Below are 23,039 nucleotides of genomic sequence, written 5' to 3'. Positions count from 1 at the left end.
TGTTATCTTTTGGAACTGATCTGTGATGATTGTATGCTTCTACACTATATGTTTATGTACTATCAATAAATTATTTTGAATAAGTTATCCCAAATATTTTTATGAGACATGAACATAAATGTCATTTAAGCACCAATAAACTAATATGGTTATGAGAATAAATATATGATTATGAGAATAAAAGCAGACGCCCCCAAACAGAACCTGAAATTCACTCTTTCATACATTTCCCTTCCACCGCACTTCAGTTTTCTTACTAAGGAGGGCCGGCTCCATGGAATTCCTCTCCGAGAATCTAACCCCCATCGATGATACCTCCCCGGCCCAAACCCTAGCACAGCACCAGCGCCCTCGCTGCATCGTCAAGCTCGGTCTCTCTCCATCTCTCTCTCCCTCTGTGTTTATGGTTGTAATTTCTTATTCTTATCTGTGAAACTCGCGAAGATTTCTTGTTCAGGCGGGGCAGCGATCACCTGCAAGAACGAGCTGGAGAAGATCAACAAGGAGAGCCTCCGAATAGTATGCTCACAACTGAGAGAAGCGATGAAGCCGGAGACGGCGGATTTTCCTGCGAAGGTTTTGGGGATGGACTGGAGCAGGCGGCCTGGGGATTCCATCGATTGTATCGTCGATTTTGATGCAGATTCTGCGTTGGTTTCCGCTGGCGGATTCATCATCGTCCATGGAGCAGGTATGTCCATTTGCTTCAATCTGAAGTTCGATTTGGTAAAATATGAGAATGAAACTGATTCGGTTTGACGTTTGAACTGGGCGGGTGAATTATATTGGAGGATTCTTCAAATTTTAGGAAACGTAGGTAGCTGGACTGAGCTCAACTCATATAATTTAGTTGTAACTAAAATTGCTTGGATTTATGCATCTAACACTAATAATCACCAACCACTACTTCCCTATAAAATTTATGCATCCAAGTTCCTATGGGAAAACTCAAACCCGGATAAAAAAAAATCCCTCAAAATGAGGGTGAAATATCTGGGTAGTATAGACTCTTAGTTTTTTAATTTTTATAGAGAGAGATCTATACCAAGGTTATCACTAAAAACGTTTGTCATATATACCTACTCTCAGCTCTTTGGAGCACTGGGAGGGAACGAAATAACATATATTTCTGTGACGTTACCCAGGATGACAAATTAATCTGATTCAATATCTTATATTGAGGTTTCTTTTGTGTAGACTCTTAGTAATGGAAACAAGATACATCTTATTTTATGTGACTCTTAGTAATGGAAACAAGATACATCTTATTTTGTGGAAGTGGAGGGCTTTAAATTTTCAAATTTATCCATTAATATATTTTAGAGCTTCAACTTTATCCTCTAATTTTACGTTGCTATATTCCTTTGATTTCCTTAAATTCTTTCTCTTTATAATTATCTTTTTTTTTTCAACTAATGTTAAGAGTTCCCCCAGTTATTCATAAAAGAACATGAAGATCATATAATCCAAGTTTATAACATGCATGAGTCACATGGCATATATCATAATAACTATGAAATGTTTTGATAAAAACCCAGTGTAAATGCATTATATGAGAGTTCTCACTTCAACTCAAATGATCGTATGCATCATAAGCTGCGGCTAGGAATGTTGAATATCAATCTCTTGATATAAGTGGCACCCCGAAAGGCAGGCGTCTAACTTTAGCAGTTGGCAGACATCAAGAAATGATTGGTTGGTAACATTTAATGTAAAAAATGATCTATAGTTTGCTTGTTCTTTCTCATGATGAGGGGAGAACGAATGATCAAAAAAGATGGGTGGGCAGACATGGTTTTTGGTAAACAACAGAAGACCATCAACTACAAATGTCAAAGGTTGTGCGATGGTTGAATTGTGGCTCAATTGTTCTCCTAATTGAAGGAGAGACAAGGTAAGTAGATGTTGATTGTCAGTAGGTATCATATGGCGGTTGATTGGAAACATTGAAGGCCAGGAAATGATAGATGGTTGACGATTTGTTCCGTCGTTCTCCTAATAGGAAAGGTGAAATGCGAACAAGACGACAAGTGTTAGACATCGATCACTAATAGGCATAAGATGTAGGATGACTAAAATTGTTAGGAGTTAGGTGAAGTTCGATCATCATTCTAGTGGTAGGACAGACCATGCGAATAGGAAGACTGGCATTGGATGTCATCAACTTATCGACTTTGTTAAAGTACAAATGTTTGTGGATAACAAATGTTGTTTGTTGGTTAGTGATAGACATTGTTGTTGGTTGATTACAAATACTAATTGATCATAATAGTGGACATCGATGTTGGTTGATGATACTGTTGGACAATGAAAATTAAAGCTCTAGATCTCTATAAAATTTAGATATTTTATTGCTAAAAATCCTCCCCTGAATGTGTAGAAAAATGGTCTTTTATAGATTTTTGCAGTGTAATTCCGCTGATTTCTGCTATAAAATTGGATATTTAATTGGGCAGCTCAGAAAGTTCTTCTTTTTGGTCATCAACCTAATGAACTTATAATCAAGTCCTCTAGGGCTTGCTGGATTCATCTTATTTAGATGCTGGTTTTGAGTTATCTAATATCAATAACTAGACTTAAGCGGATGTTTCTTCCCCAAAATGGCCTCAAAGTTTCCAATTTGAATCTCAATGCTTTATTTGGGCTATTTGGCTCAAATCAAGGACTTCTTGGTACCACAATTTTGTGTTATTGAACAACACTGCCCCAACTATAAAAATGTTAAAAATAAAGTTTGGATGTTCTCGAAATTAATTTCCAAAATTTCTAGTGTGAATACTCTGATTCTTTGAAATCTAAAATATCGCCAAGGTTTGTGCTTGATAAATAAATTTCTGTTGGTGTGTGAAGTCTAAAAAAATAGAATAATGGCCAATTGTGATTGTTCAAGCATATCTTAATCAATTGTAATTAGGTTGATGATGATGCCGATGCTTTCATCATATCAGATATATAAATTTAAAGGAATATTTTTTGATTTTTTTGCATCATTTAAGTACACTTTCTGCAACTACATTAAGTATTTTTCATCAGTCACGTGACTTTTATTCTTGTAGGTTCTTTTGGCCACTTCCAGGCCAGCAGATCTGGAGTCAACAAAGGAGGATTGAATCTGCCACTTGTTAAGGCTGGTTTTGTGGCTACACGGATCTCTGTTAGTGTCAATTCTACAGAATTATTTTACCTTTCAATCTTAAGATACTATGGATGTACAAATCAGTACATGATTTTGCCATGTCTTTTCTAACATTCTTTTTTTAGTTCTGAGCTTATAGTTAATTTCCCATTTGTTTTATTTTTCAAGTGTCAAACTATTTGAAATTGGGAAAGTAGCATGGTGGCTCTTCTAAATCTCTGTTATTGATGTGCCATGTTATCTCAAATGATATCTAATGGTATGGATAAGTAAAAATCTCTTCTTTATTTTCTCTTTCTTCCTAAAGTAGGTTATTTTCTGAAATTGCAAGGTCTTTTTTGCAAGACTGGGCAACTTTAGCAGTTCCACTCTTCCGGAACAATGATTATTGTAAAGTAATAAAGGTGTAATGTCTTTGAACTACTTTATTGGGATATTCTATGTAATGCGCCCTGATTCTATGCATCTATACAGTGAAAATTGAAAATTAAAGCTGCCACTTTCTACGTATAAAAGGCTTTTAAATCACTTTTTCATTCTTGTTGCGTTTTTTCATTCTTGAACCACACAACATAACCCTCGAGTTAAGGCAAAGAATGCTGTTTTGATTTTGAAGGGACAAAAGTCATAAGACGTGATGATACAATAATGACAATCAGAGAACTTGATGTGAAAAGTGGAGGGTTGTGTTAGATAGCCGACAAACAACATAAATTTTTGTCGAAAAATCATGACATGAGTCCTTCAAGTCACCGTTTAAATGTTTTGGTGTCCTCTAGAAGCGACGCGTTGTATGACCTGAATGCAGTGAAAAATATACAAGTGTCGCTGCACTGGTGCTCTGCTGTAGTGTTAAATAAGCAAGGTTTTCTACATTATGGATGAAACAAATGAAAGAAGTTGGTCTATAAAACTAGTATTAGAATAAGAACTTGAGATATTGACACTTTTACAAATAAATTAATGAAATCAGTAGATTTTATGGTTCATAATAAAATAAATATCTTTTGCATTCTAAATGGGTTGAGGAAATGCTAATCAGATTGATAGCTTAAATTTTAAATTTTGTTATTCAGATAGAAGTTGTACTAGAAATGATGTTATGTATAATTATATATAAGAGTTTGAAATATAATGTTGTAAAAATTAATACAATCGGTGATAAAATTATAACCATAAAAATTATTGTTACCATTAAGATTCTTAATGTTATGAATACTTGTGCTTTTCAAGTAGATTTAGATTTATGTTTAAAATAAAATTTTTAGAATGACCTAGAAAAATTAATACAAATGCTATCACTTGAAGAAAAAAATTTATTGAAAGAGATTTAAATTGACATGTTGAGAGTGGTAGAATATTATAAAAATGTTGATGATGACTATGGTTTTGGAGTGACCAATGAAGACGGTAGATTCATATTAAATTTTGCTTTAGCTTATGATTTGTTATTGCTAATAATTTATTTAAGAAAAGAGATGTGCATATTATTATTTATAAGAATGAATATAATAAAACACAAATTGATTATTTTTTATGAGAAGAATTTATTGTAGAGATTGTAAAGATTTTAAGGTCTTTATAAGTGAAAATTTAAGCACTTAACATCGATTATTAGTTTTAAATTTTAAGTTGAAGGATTAAAAGATGAAAATACAACGAAATATTATCATAAAATTTGAAATGACATTTAAAAGACGCAAATAAAATTATTTTTATGAGTAAACTTCAAGATCTTAAGATATGAGATTTTCATGAAGAAACTAATGTTATGTGGGATAAAGTAACAAACTCTATTAAGTAAGTTATAAAAGATGTACTTAGTGTTTCAAAAGAAAAAAAATTATTATAAATAAAAGTAGTTTGCGATAGAATAATAATATGCAACAAAAGATAAAATGTAAAAAAAATTATTAAAGAAATTTGTTAAAATATAAAAGTTTAGAGAATTGAAAAAAATATAAGGTTGCCCATAGGGTGTAAGGAGAATAATTTATGATGTTAAAAATTCTATTATTGATGAAAGATATTTGTATAAACTAGCTAAACAAATATATAATAAAAAAAGAGTTAGTTCAAGTAAAATATATCGGGAATGAAAATCAAAAAAATGTTTTTCTTAGATGATGATATTTAACATAGTTGGATGAGATATTTTGATAAACTTTTCAATGAAGATTTTGAAAATTCGTTCGATTTTAGTGACATTAATATTATTAATTTGTAATTTTTTTATTTTCACTATCGCTTTAAATAAAATGAAATGTGGAAATTCAGTAAGATTAGATAATATTCCAATATAGTGTGAAAATATTTAGGAGATTTGAGAATTTTGTTAGCTCACTAAACTTCTTAATGTTCTTTTAAAAACTAAAAAGAGGTCCGAGGAGCGGAGGATGAGTATTTTGGTCGCTATATTTAAGAAAAAAATGGATACAAAAGAGTGCACAAATTATAGAGAAATTAAGTTAATATATCATAGATTAAAATTATGAGAGATGGTAATTGAACATGAGTTAATTTGTGAAACAAAGATTTCTCAGATCAGTTTGGATTTATGCCAAACAAGTATACAATAGAAGCTATACATTTATTGAGCAGTTTGATGGAGAAGTACAAAGACAATAAGGAGGATCTACAAATGATGTTTGTTGATTTAGAAAAAAAGTTTATGATAAGGTTCCAAGAGAAATGTTTTGGAGAGTTTTAGAAAAGAAATGTGTTGATATGTTATATTTAAGGCATTAAAGATATGTATAATGGAGCTATTACTTGTGTTCGAAGAAAAGGATGATTGACCAAATATTTTTCTACTTCAGTTGGATTACATCAAGGATCGACTTTAAGCCCATATATTTTTTGCTTTAGTTTTGTATGTTCTTACTGGTCATCTATAGGAGGACGAACTTATTGTATGCTTTTTAATGAGATCCTTCTTGTGGATAATACTAGAGAAAGAGTTCAGGAAAAAACTTGAATTATAAAGATCAATTTTAGATTTTGAAGACTTTTGTTTGAGTAGATCTAAGACTGACTAAATGAAATGTAAATTTAGTGGTAATAGATCTAATGGTGGGGTTGTAAGATTGGGTGATCAAGTCATTAAAATGAGTGAATTTTTTAGATATCTTGGGTCTATTGTTCAAAGTGATGGTGATAGAAATGTGGATGTTATTTTTGGAATTCAAGTTGGATGGTTGAAGTTGAGAAATTCATCTGACATATTGTGTGATAGAAAAGTACCACTGAGACTTGAAAGAAAATTTTATAAGATGGTTGTGAGATTTGCAATGCTTTATGGTGCAACACGTTAGTTTATAAAAGAGTAGGATAAAACTAAATGTTGCTGAGAGAAGAATGCTTAGGTCGATGACTGGCTTTACACTTAGAGATAAAATGTGAAATGAATATATCCGTGAAAGGGTCAGTGTAGCTCCAGTGGTAGAGAAGATTAGAGAGAGTCGTCTTAGGTGGTTTGGTCATATTAAACATCGACTGTCTGATAATCCAATTAGGGGAGTAGATGTTTAGATTTGACTTATGTTAAGAGAGGTAGATGTAGTCCTAAAAAAGCTTGGGCATGCTATATAAAAGGATGAACTTAATTTTTTAGAATTAAATGAAAATATGACTCTTAAAATGACACAATGGAGAAAAAGAATTCACATAGTCGGCTCCACTTAGTGTGATAAAGACTTTTTGTAGTTGTTGTTGTAGAGAACTTGAACCTATATTCATTTATGCAAGCAAAAATGATTACATGCTCCAATAAAATTTTATAAATAAATTTATAATAAAGGCATTAAATAAAAGATCACAGATTGCTTAATGAACATAAAATAATATTTGGGACAATCTACGCAAACCATGGAAGGGAACTGAAATGGCGAAGAAGAAAATCAGAGGGACCGAGCAACTTAAGTGAGAATTTACTATAGGAATATCCAAAAAGCTACCTTCACTAATGCACCACCATCCTAGCAGCAAAAGTAATACCAAGCATCATACAGCTAAATAATGATTAGGATACTGAAGCTAATAAATCTATAATATAATTTTCTGAGGTTATCCACACAGGTTTTGGTTGCTCCAATAGTTGTTATTTTAAAATTACTACATGATAAAGTACCGTTTTTGTGAATATGAAAATTTTGGCATGAGATATGTAAATACATAAGAATTTTGTGATTATATATATCTAAATTTCCCTTTTTAAAAATGTGGGTTTCTAGCATACTTTGTGCTGTATGAGAAACTTCTAACTTCTTGCTGTTCATTACCTTAACCTCTTCTGCTTTTACCAACAATATTCCCTGCAAAACATTTAAAACCCTTTACTCTTATTTTCTTACGTTTTCTTATAAAATTGTTTTATTTACTTCAGGTAACATCACTGAACCTTGAGATTGTTAGAGCTCTTGCTAGAGGTAATTTGTCTAGATTTTTATTGCTTACGCCTTTTTACTATGAGATGTTTTCACCAAAGAATGTACCCTTATTTTATGCGTATTAATGTTCTGCATTCTAAAGAAAGATACATAGACACAAATTTTTCTCCATATCTCAGGTTGATGAAGAAAGTTAGCATTAGAAACAAAGTTGTATTTTGAAAATCGGACAATAACATAATTTTGCTGAAATGCGAACTTGTTTATCCATGCTTCGGACATTCCTGAGCGAAGCAATGTTCCAAAAGTGGACTTTTTTTTTTTTTTCAAATTTGCTACGCATGGTATAGTTATAGGTTTGAAATTTGAAACTTTTTGTTATTTATGTAAATGTGAAATCTGAAACTGAAACCCCCCCTCGTCGTTAGATATAGAAACCTGGACGTGGATGGCTGTCCTGATAGAAAACACGGAGAAAAACGAAAATCTAAAACACGAAAAATAAATATATAGTAATAAGATAATTAGCAGTGGCCCAAGGGACTGACGGACTCCTCAACATCGGGAAAACTTAGGCTGGTTCGGTCCAGGTATGGAACAAGAGCCACTTTCATCATGGGGCTTCCTGCATCACGCATCAATCGCGGGATTTCTGGGCCCTCCCGCATCGCTGTTTAAATTGCGGTATTTACGCGTCCCTCTCCGCGTCACAGTTTGGTTCACTTTGTCTGATGTGATGTTATGTTTTCTTACTGATTGTTTTAAGTTATTTTGTTTGTTGCTCCCTCTGTTGAGCGAAAATGAATTACATTAATGGACTTGATATAGTCTATCTTGATAGCGTTGAAAATGGACATTCTTCAACTACTACAATGTTTGAAAAGGAAGGCAAAAAAGGTCATAATATTCAATGAATATATTTATAACATTTGCATTGTTCAAGTAAAAGAACCCTGAACTGAGCACTCAACATTTAATTGCTAACTTCCAATTTGAAAAACACTGCTCCTTTTATAAAAATTACCCCAGCAGGCCCTAGGGATCTTTGTATACATTTTGGGATGCTTGAAACATTGCAATTTACTATATTCCCCATTTTGGAATTATGCTTTTCCTGTTTGTGAGAGCAATGATGATTGGTATTATTATAATGGTAATTTAGGTTTATGAGGAAGATATAAAATGACGTGCAAATATCAAGCAATTTTCCAGATAAAAGTAACTTGGTTGTTTAGCGTGTCGCTGGGTAGCACCATTGTACTGGTAACAATTTTCAGTTCTCTTGCAGAAGGAATAACTGCTGTGGGGATATCACCATTTGCTTGCGGTTGGTCAACACAGGGTAGAAATGTCAGAAGCAGCCGTAAAATCTGTGATTATTTTGGTTTTATTTCTGCATTATGTTTCACACTTCGCATGCTCTATTTTTTCTAGCTGTCATTTTAATTTTGATATTCAACTCGCCATTTCTCCATTATCATGGCAACTTTTTGTTCATTCATTTTCTTGAAATTTTTGTGAATGTTTATAGATTTTTAGAATATTTACATACATACCACTAAATTCTTTTGTATTTACATATCTAACACCTAAAATTTAATTTTTACATATACGCTACTTTATCCATACGTGAAAATGTGTATTTCATCTTTTACAATGGTGTTTTTGATGTGATATGAATGATTTGGGTGGTGTAAATGTAAAATGTAAACTTAGATGTTAGATATTTAAATATATAAGAATCGGGCGAAATGCATGTAAATGCCCTAGATTTTTGTATCACTAAACAGTACAGGGACAACGGTCTGAACTCATATCCTTGGTTGTTTATAGATTACATGTGCAGATGTTTCTCACATTGATAGAGTTTTTTGTGCTGGATTTGTCCCTGTAAGTTACTTGAGTTTATTTATCTTTAATATTTAGTTGTAACTACTTACTTTCATATGTATAGCAGAGCCCACATTAATCCCTGCGAAACCATATGTATAAATATTTTAGGAAGTTTTACATACAAGCCACTCAATTCTTATGTATTTACATATATAACACCAAAACTTCAACGTTTGCATATACGCTACCTTACCTATGCATGAAAAGGTGTATTTCCCTTTTTAAAAGTTAAAATAGTGTTTTTTTGATGTGATATGAAAAATTTAGGTGGTATAAATGTAAAAAGCAATACTTAAGTGTTTGATATTTGAATACATCAGAATTGGGTATTTTTTGGCCTCATATTATTCTACTTTTGTAAGCTCAGTTAGTTATTTATGGGTTTCTTTGCATCAAGTGTAATATTTCAATAGATCTTACATTATAGGGCCGACCTTATTATGCGCCTACCTTTGCATGTGAATTAAAGAGACATTGCTTCATGCCATTTCTATTTTTTGGGAAATTTACATACATACTACACAATTGTTATGTATTTACGTATCACACCTAAAGTTTGATATTTACATCTATAACACGTTAGCATTATTTCACTTTTAAAAAGTTATTAATAGTAATGCTTTTATTATGTTTTTAAAGATTTGAGTGATATGCTTGTAAATATCAAAGTATAAGTATGAGATATGTAAATATATAAGAATTGTGTCTTATGCATGTAAATGCCCTTTCTTAATTTTCCTTTCCCATTAATCATTTCATTTATGATATTTGTTTTTATTCTCTTCTTGTTGTGAAATTCGATAACTATCATGCATCAGGTTTTGCATGGAGATGCCGTTTTGGATCATTCACTGGTAGATTTTTGCAAATCCATGAAATTTTCTCTTTTTTCTCTTACTTTAGGTCTTCAATTTATGATTAGTTTGGGTAGGATTGTAAAGGAAAAGTTCTGAATCCATTTCTGAAGGTAGTATTGAATGAATAGGGATGTACAATACTGAGTGGAGATGTCATTATACGCCATCTCGCACAACTCCTTTTGCCAGAGTATGTTGTATTCCTTGTATCCTTCCTTGTTCCGCAGCCCTATCCAGTTAAAAGAGAGATCTTCCAGTTGTTTGTCACAAAATGCTTGTTCCATTAAAACTAAAGGGCTGTGTGGAAGCACATTTAAATTTATTTTATTTATATTTTTAATTAAAATAAATTATGTTTATTATCTTATAACATACCTTTTTGTTTTTAAAATCATTCAAAACAGCTTTTAAATATTTTGAATGTTTTTAAAAACAAACTAATTTATTTTTGAAAATAAAAATCAAAACATGCAAAAAATATAGTAAACAAATATGTTTTTAAAATAAATTTGAAGTTAAATCTAAACAACTAGTTACAAAAGTGATCCTGAACAAGGTTTAAAGGAATAGGCTTAGTTTGATTTACTTGGAGGATTTCCTTAATTTGTTAACAATTTTGCAATGAAGACAGATGTTTTTGGTGTGTATGATCGCCCGCCTACATATTCAAATGCTAGACTTCTTCGTGAGATCGGTAAGGTTTTTTTAGTTTATGGTTGAGCTTTTAGTTAAAATGTCACTAAAAAAATTAATTGATTTTTGGCTTGGAACAAGTTCTAATCAAGCTAAATAAGACAAGGCATGAGCTAAAATTATTACTTTGCTCGATCTACGAGCCAATTTCAAGCTATGTTCGAATCGTATCAAGCTGGCTTGAAATCAATTTACATACATACCACACAATTTTTATGTGTTCACATATCTATTGCCTATAGTTTTATATTTACATGCATAGCAATCATATCATTAATATCACATCAAAATATTTCCATACGTGGAATACACCTTTTCATGTATAGGTTCATGTGATCAAAGTATTATAAATGCAAATATAAATATTCAGGTGTTAGATATGTAAATGCATAAGACTTTTGTGGTACATGACATCTCCACACACACACACATACCAATCAGCATTATAAATATGTATATATATGGATATTAAATATTTATAATTGAATTTAAAAAGGTAGGGAAAAAAAAAAAAGAAAAAAACTCATTTTGAGCCTCCTCACAATTAGGTTGATTCAAGTTGAGTTAGTTCCAAATCAAATTATTTCAATCCTCGATTCAATTTCAAGCCAATCAATATACGTTCGAACTCTAACTTAATTTGCTTGAAATCGGATCATTTTAACCCCTAATATATTGGGACCAATTTCTTAAATACTACTAAAATTTCTTCAAAATTTGCGCATAAAATTTGATTCTTTGTAACAGTCGTTGATGAAGAAGGAAATTGGTCGATTGTAAACCCTACGCTGCAACACGAGGATAAGCAAGGTATGTGGGCTTATGCTATTTTAGATTCCAATTGTTTGAACTAAAGCATTTGTCTTTTGTGATACTATACTATTTAGAGAATACATGAAGTGAACTCTTCCTGGAATTTTTAGGCTATAGAATAATTTGGGGCATTTATATATATACCACCCAATTCTATGTATTTACATATGTAACACCTAAGTTTTGCTTTTTATGTTTATATCACCCAAATCTTTCGTATCGTATCATGTAAAAAATACCACTTCTAAATTGTAAAAAGTGGAATACACTTTTTTTTTTATAAATAAGGTGACATGTAAAAAATTTAAGATTAGGCCGAAAATTTCACTCAGTCTAATCTTCGAGCTCTTTTTGATACAGGCCTTGACTCAATTGAGCCATTCGAGATAGAGATTCAAATGATCCGATTAGAGAGAGTCGTCTTAGATGGTTTGATCACATTAAACATCGCCAGCCTGATGATTGCATTAGGAGAGTAGATGTTTTAGATTCAATTTATGTTAAAAAAGTCAGAGGTAGACCTAACAAGACTTGGGCTTATTGTATAAAAAATGAGCTTAATTTATTAGAACTAAATGAAAATATGTCACTAAAGAAAAAGGATTCATGTAGCCGACCCCATGTAGTGGGATTAAGGTTTTGTTATTGTTGTAGTTTCAAATGAATGTCTACATACACCTTTACATTTGTATGTAGAAGAGTCTATATTATTATGTATCTATGAGTGCAAGTATTGATATTGGAGTAAGATTGTCTTATAAGAACAAATTATTTTTTCTTTCCAATTGAACTAGATCGAGGACAACTTTTTATCCATGTTTGGATAGATGAGAAAGTGGTTTGAGCGAAACTTTAACTAGACTGGGCTCAGCTCGAGCTCGGATTGAATCTCTTTAGGTCAATTGAGCAGGTTAGATTCAGTTCATGGTTCTAGTGTAGGGCCAAAGCTAATCGGGTTTGCGTTAGTTGAATTAAATCCTTACAAAGGCCATATATAGTATTAAATTTATGAAGATTTATATACATACCATTTAATTCCTATGTATTTACTAATCCAACACTCAAACATGAAATAAACATGAAATTTTGGAAATTTTACATGCATACCACTTAATTCCTATGTATTTACATATATAACACTCAAACTAAACTTTTATTTATACACAATCTTATTTATACATGAAAAGATATATTTCACGTTTTAAAAGTGAAGATAATTGTATTCCTTATGTGACAAGCAAGACCTGGGTGGTATAAATGTAAAAAAAAAAAAAGTAAAGTTTGGGTGTTAGATATGTAAATGCCCCAATTTTGTTCTAAAGATTCTTATGTGTCTTTTACTCGGACTCTAAATGCAGTGGAAATAACTGTTGCTTCTCACGACACAACCGGTGGAATGGAGACAAAGATATTGGAAGCAGCAGTGATTGCTAAACTCGGCATCAATGTATACATCAGCAAGGTGAGACAATGAAGAAAAAAATTGATAAAAAATTTTGTCCAAATGAAATTTTCAATGGAAAAAATTTGGTGGGTGAGTATCAAAATTATTTAATTTTTGGAACATTTTCATGCATACCGCACATTTCTTATTTATTTACATTTCTAACACCTTAATTTTTTAATTTTTTATATGGGTTTTACATACATAGCACACCTAATCTCTTAATTTAAAAATCTCACACATAAAAGTTTAATATTAAGGATTCAAAACTCCTGTTAACTCCTCCATCGATGGCGGTGGAGGGTGATGAACAGGATGGGGTATGCTGGCGATGTAGAAAGACATCTGAATCTCCCATCTTTTGCGAAGGCGGCGAAACACCCATATTTCTCCTTCAAAACTCCCATCTAATAGTTTTCAATTCCAACCTCAAAGACTATGATTCCATGTTCTCGCATCTTGGAACGAAGATGATGACATCTCCTGCAATTGGTTTGGAGTCAAATGTGACTCCATCTCCAACCGAGTGCCGGAGCTTGCCCTCGATGGCCTCTCCCTCCCAGGCAAGCTCGATCGCGGCCTTCTCCATCTTCGAAACATCCACACCCTTTCTCTTTCTAGAAACAACTTCTCCGGCTCCCCAATCGTCGAACGACAGAAAAGAAGACAACTGAGGTGTTAACATGAGTTCAGAATCCGTAATATTAAACTTTTAAATGCGAGATACATAAATTAAGAGGTTTCACGTACTTTACAAATGCATGACAAAAAAAGTGTAATTCACTTCTAAAATATTAATATTTTTGATGTGATATAGAATATTTAACTGTTATGAATATAAGAAGTTAAAATTTAGGTGTTAGATATATATTGCTTACTTATTCATTGCATGCATCTCTTCTGTTATCTTCTGTGTAACTCACTTCAATTTTTTTTCATTCAAATTTTGTTTTGCATTCATTCGGAAGTCAATCCAACGGCTATGTGTAGCTCTTCGATTCTTCTTTCTAATTGACGCAATATTAAGACTAATCAATCATCTCTTCTGTTATCTTCATCTAAAAAAAAAATAGAAGAAATACTTTTTGGGCCAATTACATAGAGACCACCCAAAACTTGCCATTTACAAATCAACCATATTGTTTCATCCAATTTTCAAATTCTCACCCAAATATCAAAATTATATATATATATCAAATTCTCAATTGCTTGATTGTGACATGTAAAAATATATTATTTCGATAGACGATTAATTCGTAAATATCATTGTTTTGTATGTTCTTGTATGTGTAATTTTCTTATTTTATATTTCTTACAAAACAGAAAAAATCAACATTTTTTGTTCATATTATGGACGTGCTCAACTGACTCATGCCGGTTGGCACTGAACATTCCCTGAGAGCTCTGAAAGGTGAAATAACTGATGAATGGCTGGGTACTGTAATACGCTCCAGCAAAAAGCCAAGCCCATATCCTTAGAATAAAACTGTTATCTATCATATGGGAAATTTAGTTATCTCATTCTAGATATTTTTGATTTATTTAAATAAAATTTGTGTCTGGTTTTTTGAAATTATTTTTTTCTTAGATTTACATTTTCTTTTTTATTGTGAGATTGGTCTCAAGTTTATATATATGTATACACATGTATATATATGTATATTTATTTATACTGAATATTTTTAGTAATATAAGTAAATATTAAATTTAGATATTAGATTTGGAAATACGTATAAAAGGTTGTGATGTGTATATAAATTTGATTTACTAAAAAAAACTAATATTAATAGTATATCTTATATTATATTAAAAATATTAATGTTATATAAATAAATATTTAAATTCGAACCTCAAATATGTAAGTAAAAATTCTATCAGATGTATGTATGACATTTTATGATGATTTGAATTCATGACCTAATTGTGAGAAAATATATTATTAATCAAATAATTATATAACGGATAAGTGCCCCAGGACAAATAATAGCCGCTAAATTTTTTTTGAAAAAATTGGGTTTTAAATTATAATGGTTAGATTTAATCGAAGAATTAAAAAAATTAATGTTCTCTCAATTTTCTTAAATTTAGTAGGTGCCCGTTTTTATGTGGAAAATCACTCCTGACTTAGCTTTACGTGCGGCGCAATGTGTTTTTGAGTTATTTTTAGGTTATTTCTGGGTTATTTTCAATAATCCTGAAATATTATTTTCAATAATCCTGAAATTTCAATAATCCTGAAATAACTCAAAAATAACCCGTGGTCTTTATTTTTGGGTATAATTTGAAAATAACTCAGGAATAACCTGCACAACACGTAGAGTTATGTCAGGTGTCCTGACAGAAAATACGCGCGAAAATAGACCGATTTTCATGCATACCACTCAATTCTTTTAGATTTACATTGAAATGAATATGTCACTTTATTTATACATGACAATATATATTATATTTTTTTTAACAAAAAATCAAAATAATAAGACTTTTAGACGCTTTGAACATTTTTGTTGGTTTAATATAAAATTTTGTAAATATCAAGATTTTAAGTACTTTTCATTTAGTTGCCCCTAAAATTTATTCAAGATATTTTTACATTTTTTGGATTATATTAATCTATAATATATAATATTATATTATCTTAATAAAATTTGATTTATAAATTATTATTATTAGGCTATATATATATATATATATTTACGTAAATACCATTCTATTCTTACATATCTAATTTTTAAGTTTAATTTTTACATGCATATCATTGCATTTATCTTCAAACCGAAAATGGCTGGAGAGGCTGGAGAGGCTGGAGCTCATTACATCAGATTTCTAGGGTTTTAGCTTCCACCAGGAGTCACGGAACGGGATTTCAAGCTGCACCATTTATGCTCTAGGGTTTCGATTTGCCTTCGCTGATGCGATCTCTTTCTCTGTGAGCTCTAAGACGCTATTCTTCTTTTATATCTTTTATCCTTTTCATGTCTACTGCATGGTCTGTTTGAAGCCATGGATCGGTTTTTCACTTTGCATTTTAATTTTTAAACTATTTCAGTCAGAGTCGCGAAAATTTACTCGTCTAATTGGAGAGAAGGCAGCTGGTAATTTTGGAGATGGTTAAATTTGTATGTATTGCTTTATTTTTCCGATTAGTCTCGAGAGGGGCTGTTTAGCTGTAAATGTTGAATTTTGTAATTCCTGCAAATCAAGATTTAGAAAATCTTGAGAGGATTAAAGCCTGAAACTTGTTAAATTTTGTTAAATTCTAAGAATTTGTTTAACTATTTTTTTAGGATTTATGATTTGTGGGAGGAAGGAATTCTTAAACCTGTTAAAAAAATTAATAGTGTGATCTATCAAATCCTGGATTTAACTAATAACAAGATTGAAATGGGATTTATCCGAAAGATTGACACTGGATTTATCCTAAAGCTTGCATAAATAGTATGCCAAATTTGCACAGTTCGGCGGTGTTTGATAGCATCCTATTAATTGGATTTAGGCATAGATTTAACTTAAATCCAACCAAACGCTAAAAAATAAAAATTAAATCTAAAGCTCTATTAAATCCAATTTTATTGCATCCGTCTTTTTCTTCGCGCGCTCCGTCACTTATAGTCTTATATGACGTGAATCCGGATTTAGTAAATTCGACTGCAAGGCGGATTTATTCCACCATCCTTCGCGGGCATAATTGTCGCAATGGGGATTTATCGGACTTGATAAATCCGATTTATCGTAAATGAAATTTGCAGCCAAACACCGCCTTCAAGTTCTGTGGAGTAATGGATGCTTGAACTGATATATTGTTGTTGAATAGAATCCCTTTGGTTCCCACATCTCCAGTTATTTCAAGCTTTTCTGTTTGTTTCAAGCTGTCAATGAAGTATTTCCATTCCAAGTTCATGATTGCTACTTGTATTTAATAAGCACACATATGCTGTTGATTATTGCTGCATCTTATTGATTAATTAAAGTAATTTTAATCCTTAAAATATAAAGGAAGATTTACATGCATATCAGTCAATTCTTATTTATTTAATTGTGTGGTATGTATGTAAATGCCCCAAATATAACATAGAAAAACTTGTCTTTTGAATTAGAAACACTTATGGATTTTATGAATCTCACAGTGGAAGAATTTGAGTCGAGCGTTCCGTTAAACCAACTCATGCAGGGTGTTTTAGTAAGCACTTTAGCACCCCAAGCAATTGGTGGGAGCTGTGGAGCAGTTTCGTTGTTCAAGGATTGTTTGAAGCTTTTCAATAGGAACGGCATAAAACCCATGGTCGATAGCTCATGTTTCGGGCGTCAATGCATGCTAAGGCTATACTCTATAAACACTAGCAGAGCCAGGAGGTTGGACTCGAGGATCAAAGCTACATGGTTGTTCAATGGAGGTCGTAAAGAGATGGATGGCAGCATCGAGCGTAGTGAGGCGAGTAATGAGGAGATTGTAATATTCTTTTTCCGATTGGACTTAGAGACTCGGATACAGGTGACCTTTTTATTGTTTTAAGTTCTTAGAATTATTCATGCCAAAGTTATTTTCTTTTTGTGAAATTTGTTCCAAACCACTTTTAAGAAAATTCTACTTCTTAAAACAAAACTTTAATACATACATTTATTACTCTTATTCAATTATGTTTTGGCAGTATGCTCTAAATACAGAACAATATGATGTTGCACAACAATTAAGAAACCAGCTTAATGAGGTATCTTCTTCTGTATATAGATTTTTCTTATTTTGCAAAGTTAATATTTGGTTTACTCGTGGACATGAATAATAATAGAAGTTCAGTGGATCTTTGTCACTATATGAAGGTTGAAACCAAAATAATCAAACAACAAGAAGCTAAAAGGGGATCCTCAAAAAGTGAAGCTCAGGACAAAGCATTAAATTTATTACGAATGCGGTGAGAGTGCTATTTTATGGTTCTCCGTTTCCCTTTAAGTTGAATGTTAGAAAGAACTACAATTGCCTAAGCTTATTCTTTTGCAGTGCAGACTTGCAGAAAGCTATTGATAATGAGAAGTATGCAGTTGCTGCAGAGTTACGGGATGAGATCTCAAATCTTGAGGTATATAAAGTGCTAATTAAATTTTTGGAAGATTTACGTACATACCACTTAATTTTTGGAAGATTTACGTACATACCACTTAATTCTTATCTATTTACATATCTAACACCTAAACTTCAAGTTTTATATACTACGCCTTACCTATGTATGAGAGAGTGTTTTTCACTTTTAAAAGTTAAAATAGTGGTATTTTTTATGTGATATGAAAGATTTGAATGATATAAATTTAAAACGTAGAGTTTAGGTGTTGGATATGTAAATACATAGGAATTGGGTGGTATGCATGTAAATGCCCCTAAATTTTTCAATGTTTTGGTATGTTGCATTTTTTATCTTGTTTGTTTGTTTCATTTACATGTATAATAAATGTCCTAGGAGTCTTATGCTGTTGTTGTTGACTGTAGGTTGAATCCTTGGCTTCATCTGCCAAAGCTTTGGCTTACGAGAATGCTCAATATGCATATCGGTTGGGTGAGAAAGTAAGGCACAAAGTGTTTGGTGAGTTTTTGCTATATATTTGCTTTTTCACTTTTTGAAATAAAGCACGTTTTCATGATATTGTGGTTGTCTTCTTAAGGTTTTTTTGGTTTTATACGTGGTTTTTCACAATTGTGTGCCTCTATCCAAACTTCAAAAGTAGAGATTGTGTGGCTAGGGGTGTCAATTCGGGTTCGCTGGCCTGGTTTGGGTCGACCCTCTTCAAAACTATCTGACCCGAATATTAAACGGACCAGAATGCCCAACTCGAACTTGACCCGTCTTGAACATGTCAACTGGAACCCATCTCGTATAACCCGTTAACATAAGACAACAATTATTTCGGCCATTTTTGGGTCAAATTCGATCAATTTCTGATTGATTTCAAGTTATAGGGTCGGTGTTGAGTCATTTTCGGGTTACCAGGTCGGTTTTAGGTCAATTTTGGGTTGGGAAGTCAACTCCAACTCGACCAAAAAAATTAAACTTGTTAGGATTCTTAACCCGAAACCTGTTATTCGGGACGACCTGAACCCCAATTTTTCAAGTTGAGTTCGGGTTGACTTGGCATGTGAGGTTAATTTCTGACCCCTATGAGTGGCTTAGTCTATTATATAAATATTTGAATTCTATCATTCAAACTTTTCCTTACAAAAAATATCTTTAATGGAGCCTGTTCACAACTAAAAAATAATGCTATATGGTTACAGTAAAATCAATCAAGCAAAGGTACCTTGGATCAGCCATTTGTATTTCATCTTATTTTATTTAAGCTCTGTTAGGAATAATAAATAAGACTCATTGTAAGTTTGGAGGACATCACTTAATGACAACCAATTAACTATAGGCATAAACTGGATCTGTTCTTTTATCGATTAAATTCAAAGATTGCCCTAAATTTATGGACTCTCATTTTAGAGATGGATTTGGATTCAACTTTACTTAGATACGAGTATTCATGATGTGTCTATATTTTGTAAGTTGGTATTTATTTATTCGAATTGGAACGTATAATAACCAAGCATATTAGACTATTTGCCTCGACAAAAATTTATGAGTTTAAATTACAACACAATATATATATACCTAAAGGGCTAATTTTATTGAAATTGAAATGGTAGATAAAGGTTGTATGAGAGGACGCAATAAAGGCGCCCTACCCATGCGATACACACACTAGCATCCTAAAAAGGATAAAATATAGATAAAACTCTAAAATTCAAAACTCGCAGAAAATAAGTTGCTAGGAACGAGCCAGCTTGGTCCTGCCTCTGCCTATGGTTCTAGGAGCGGAGCTAGCTAACAAGTTGTTGAGTGCCGTGTCATTACCCGAAATTATCAAAGTATTATCCATTAAGTTCCCAAGCGGGGGTGTGCCTCCATTTTTCTTTTTCTTCCCAGATGTGTATACCTGTCATTCCTCATCCGAAGACTTGCTCATCTGATCAGTGTGGTCAACAGATTGTCGAACATGTAGAAGAGGATGAAACCCCAACTCCTGACTAACAATAACAACATTCTCATTCTAAAGAGATGGCAAACATGTCTCCCGGCACCTGATGCTTCTTGAGGATGTGAAGCTGCGATACTATCCTGATTATCAGACCGAAGAATATCTTTTGGAGGTAGGGAGATGTGACATCGTGTCAACCAGTGTTTCAATAGTCTGTGGAATGCACTCGGGAGCGGAAGAGGGACATATATGAAGTGGGCAGATCCAGTAGCATTTTTACTTGAAGGTTTTAGATTCAGATGCAACTGATAACATTGAGAAAGAGACTGTCCAAACATACGACACTGGGTGCAATAAAAAGATATCTGTTTAAGTTCTGCGTGCTGCCAAAATCCCTGATGCTGTGTGCCAATTCATATCTCTCCCGGAAAAGGTAAAGTAATATCCCGTTCCATCAAAATTTTGGCTTCAGAAGGCCGAGTCAGATTCACTGTAGGCGTATCAGTTTTGAAAGGTTTAGCGTATACCATCGCTAAAGCGAAGAAGAGCTCTTGATCGTAAAGGTGGACCTTCAAACCTAGGAATCACAGCCAAACAAAAATGGTAGGAGGTTTAGTACGATGGTCAAAATCCACCGTCTATTTTAAAACCTTCATCACCTGGTTGTCTATTCGAAGGAGTCTTCTCGCAAACAAATGAGCGTAATCTTCATCATTTGATAATTGAATGAGAATGTGTCGACCATCCAATTTACCAATTTTCCAACCTTCTTTCAGCTTCATTTGCTCAAAATCCTTTCGAATTAGCTCAAGTTTAGGGTTTTCATAACGAAACTTACCTACTAAGAACAGTCGGCAGGGTGTAGCTATGTTGAAGATCTCGGCCTCTGTGAGAAAGATTTCAGGTTTGCCGTTTTTACGGGATGTTTTTTTGAGAAATCCGGTTTCAACGCCAAGAACAAAAGTATCGTGGTAACGTTGCGGAAACATATTTGAAAGAGGAGCGGGAGCGGGGTTATCACCGGTGAGAGCGGCGACATAGGAAAGAACCCCTGAGGCCATCACCTTGGCCGGTGTTAGTCACTATATGAGGAAATATCGCAAAAAAGGGGCGAGAGCGGCAGACGAGAACACAGTTGCGACTTCGTGAGGACTGCGAAGTAGGCGCCGTGGACAGACGAGGACGTCGTCTGGAAAGAAATGCGAAGACGTGAGTCTGCCGCCAAAAAGCACAGCAACAGCGCGACGACACGAGCACCAATGAAAACGAAGCAGGGAAATAGAAACGCGAGAGAGATCCGTGTAGCAAAAATCTAGGGTTCGCCATGAGGCGAAACCCTAGCAGAGGGAAACGACATCCGTAAATATATATATATATATATATATATATATGTATATGTGTGTGTGTGTGCGCGCGCGCTCGGTGAGTGTGTAGGTGAGTGGGCGCCGTTTGGTCGGTTATAAGCGGATTATTGTTATTATTATTATTTTATGTGTAAGTATTTCCATAATATGTGTTGCCACCGTCACTTTGGTTGCCTAAGCTACCATTGACTTAAATTAAAAAGAACTTACAAATATATGGAGTTCGGTGTCGCCCAACTCCCAAGCCTCAAGCTATGTGTGGTCATTGAATTTCATTCTTTTTCTATGTTCTGCATTGTATGGATGCTTCTTCTACCAGATGATTCTGAGAATTCACTTCCTCCTCCATGGCCTCTTCCGAACTCTTTAGGAGAAGGTTCTTTGTTGGTTTGATGAATTAATAATGCAGTACAAGCTAGTAGCCAGTTTAGCTTAAAAAATTAGATTTTGACAAGCTAATTACGAGGAGTTGAATCAAGTACAAAGGAACCAAACCGACCAATTTTGGTCCCTTTAAAAGCCATATTTAATTATGGATGAATTCTATTATTTTTATTTGATTTTTTTAATTAGGTTAAATTCCTTTTAATATATTTAGGTTTGATTGTTTGAATAATATTTGGCTTTGTCTCAAGATAGCTTATATTGGATTTAAACTTTGACCTTTCCACGTAATTGCTCCTACAAACAGGAATCACTGTTGATAATTGATTGAACATTAATGATGGCAAATTATTTATGAGAGCAATCGAGTGCTCTTTAGATTCACTTTGAGTACACAATTGTTTCTTCTTTGTCATCTTTCTTCTCTTCACCCTTTTTTTTATTTTGAGCAAATGTTTATGACACTTTATAATTTTATTTATGATAAATTGTGTTACAATGACTCACATTAAGCTAACTAAGGCAATGACAAATTAGTAATTCCATAGAAACTATTAAAGAACTATGGAAGCTTCTAATTTGGTGAACCGGGTCTACATGGGAGGCCTCATTTAGTTATAAATAGATGAGAGAGGCATGTAGAGAGGGGACCAAGGGAAAGCAAATCAATTAGTTAGAGAAAAAAGAGGAGATGCTTCAAGAATTGAGGGGGAGCATTGTTGACCTCATTTTTAGTGAGGTCTAGTCTTCCTCTTAGGGTTTAGGATCTAGCCTTAGGGACCTCCCTTGACTATCTTAGAACCTTAGAAGTGGTGCCCGCCTCATTGTAATTTGACCTATTTCCGTCCTCTTTTGTGGTTCCAAGTGTGTGGTATCGACTTCTAGCATTTAGAAGGGTGAAACCAACATGAGGAAACCCAAAAGGGATCCCTATAGGACCTTTTTGAGCCTTAGGGTGGCCTTCTGCACAATTCGCACTCCCGCGCGCACAAACTTCGCAATTCGGAGAGCCAACACGTCCGATCGCCATAATTCACATCGCTTGCACTGTTACCCGTCGAAGAC

At 33.1% G+C, this 23,039-nt stretch overlaps 2 protein-coding genes across 7 annotated transcripts in view; both read left to right on the top strand.

The window, feature by feature from the left end:
• The first annotated feature begins 204 nt into the window (after window positions 1-204).
• On the top strand, window positions 205-14,787 carry LOC110029254. Of its 3 annotated transcripts, none has more exons than XM_020731464.1 (12): window positions 205-371; window positions 458-691; window positions 3,057-3,154; window positions 7,521-7,563; window positions 8,813-8,874; window positions 9,358-9,414; window positions 10,236-10,271; window positions 10,403-10,480; window positions 10,902-10,968; window positions 11,715-11,777; window positions 13,139-13,241; window positions 14,601-14,787. In XM_020731464.1, exons 1-12 carry the CDS (start codon window positions 275-277, stop codon window positions 14,701-14,703), a joined length of 1,041 nt encoding a protein of 346 aa, XP_020587123.1. In that variant the 5' UTR covers window positions 205-274; the 3' UTR covers window positions 14,704-14,787. The 3 variants fall into 3 exon arrangements, with proteins under 3 accessions (XP_020587123.1, XP_020587122.1, XP_020587124.1); XM_020731463.1 differs by having other exon boundaries at window positions 13,139-13,244; window positions 14,604-14,787; XM_020731465.1 differs by having other exon boundaries at window positions 13,139-13,242; window positions 14,548-14,626.
• A 1,223-nt stretch (window positions 14,788-16,010) lies between these two features.
• The window catches only part of LOC110029267 (clp protease adapter protein ClpF, chloroplastic), a 25,477-nt gene continuing 18,448 nt past the window's right edge, over window positions 16,011-23,039 (top strand). For 2 of the 4 annotated variants that reach the window (XM_020731484.1, XM_020731486.1), the window contains exons 1-6: window positions 16,011-16,150; window positions 17,349-17,713; window positions 17,871-17,930; window positions 18,040-18,131; window positions 18,218-18,296; window positions 18,701-18,794. In XM_020731484.1, coding sequence (XP_020587143.1) covers window positions 17,387-17,713; window positions 17,871-17,930; window positions 18,040-18,131; window positions 18,218-18,296; window positions 18,701-18,794 — 652 coding nt within the window. In that variant the 5' untranslated portion in view covers window positions 16,011-16,150; window positions 17,349-17,386. The remainder of the gene's footprint in view (window positions 16,151-17,348; window positions 17,714-17,870; window positions 17,931-18,039; window positions 18,132-18,217; window positions 18,297-18,700; window positions 18,795-23,039) is intronic. The other 2 variants (XM_020731487.1, XM_020731488.1) reach the window with 2 other exon arrangements.

This window comes from Phalaenopsis equestris, unplaced genomic scaffold (genome assembly GCF_001263595.1).
Source record: "Phalaenopsis equestris unplaced genomic scaffold, ASM126359v1 Scaffold000552, whole genome shotgun sequence".
Taxonomy (NCBI): Eukaryota; Viridiplantae; Streptophyta; class Magnoliopsida; order Asparagales; family Orchidaceae; genus Phalaenopsis; species Phalaenopsis equestris.
This window is presented reverse-complemented; position numbering and strand designations above follow the sequence as displayed.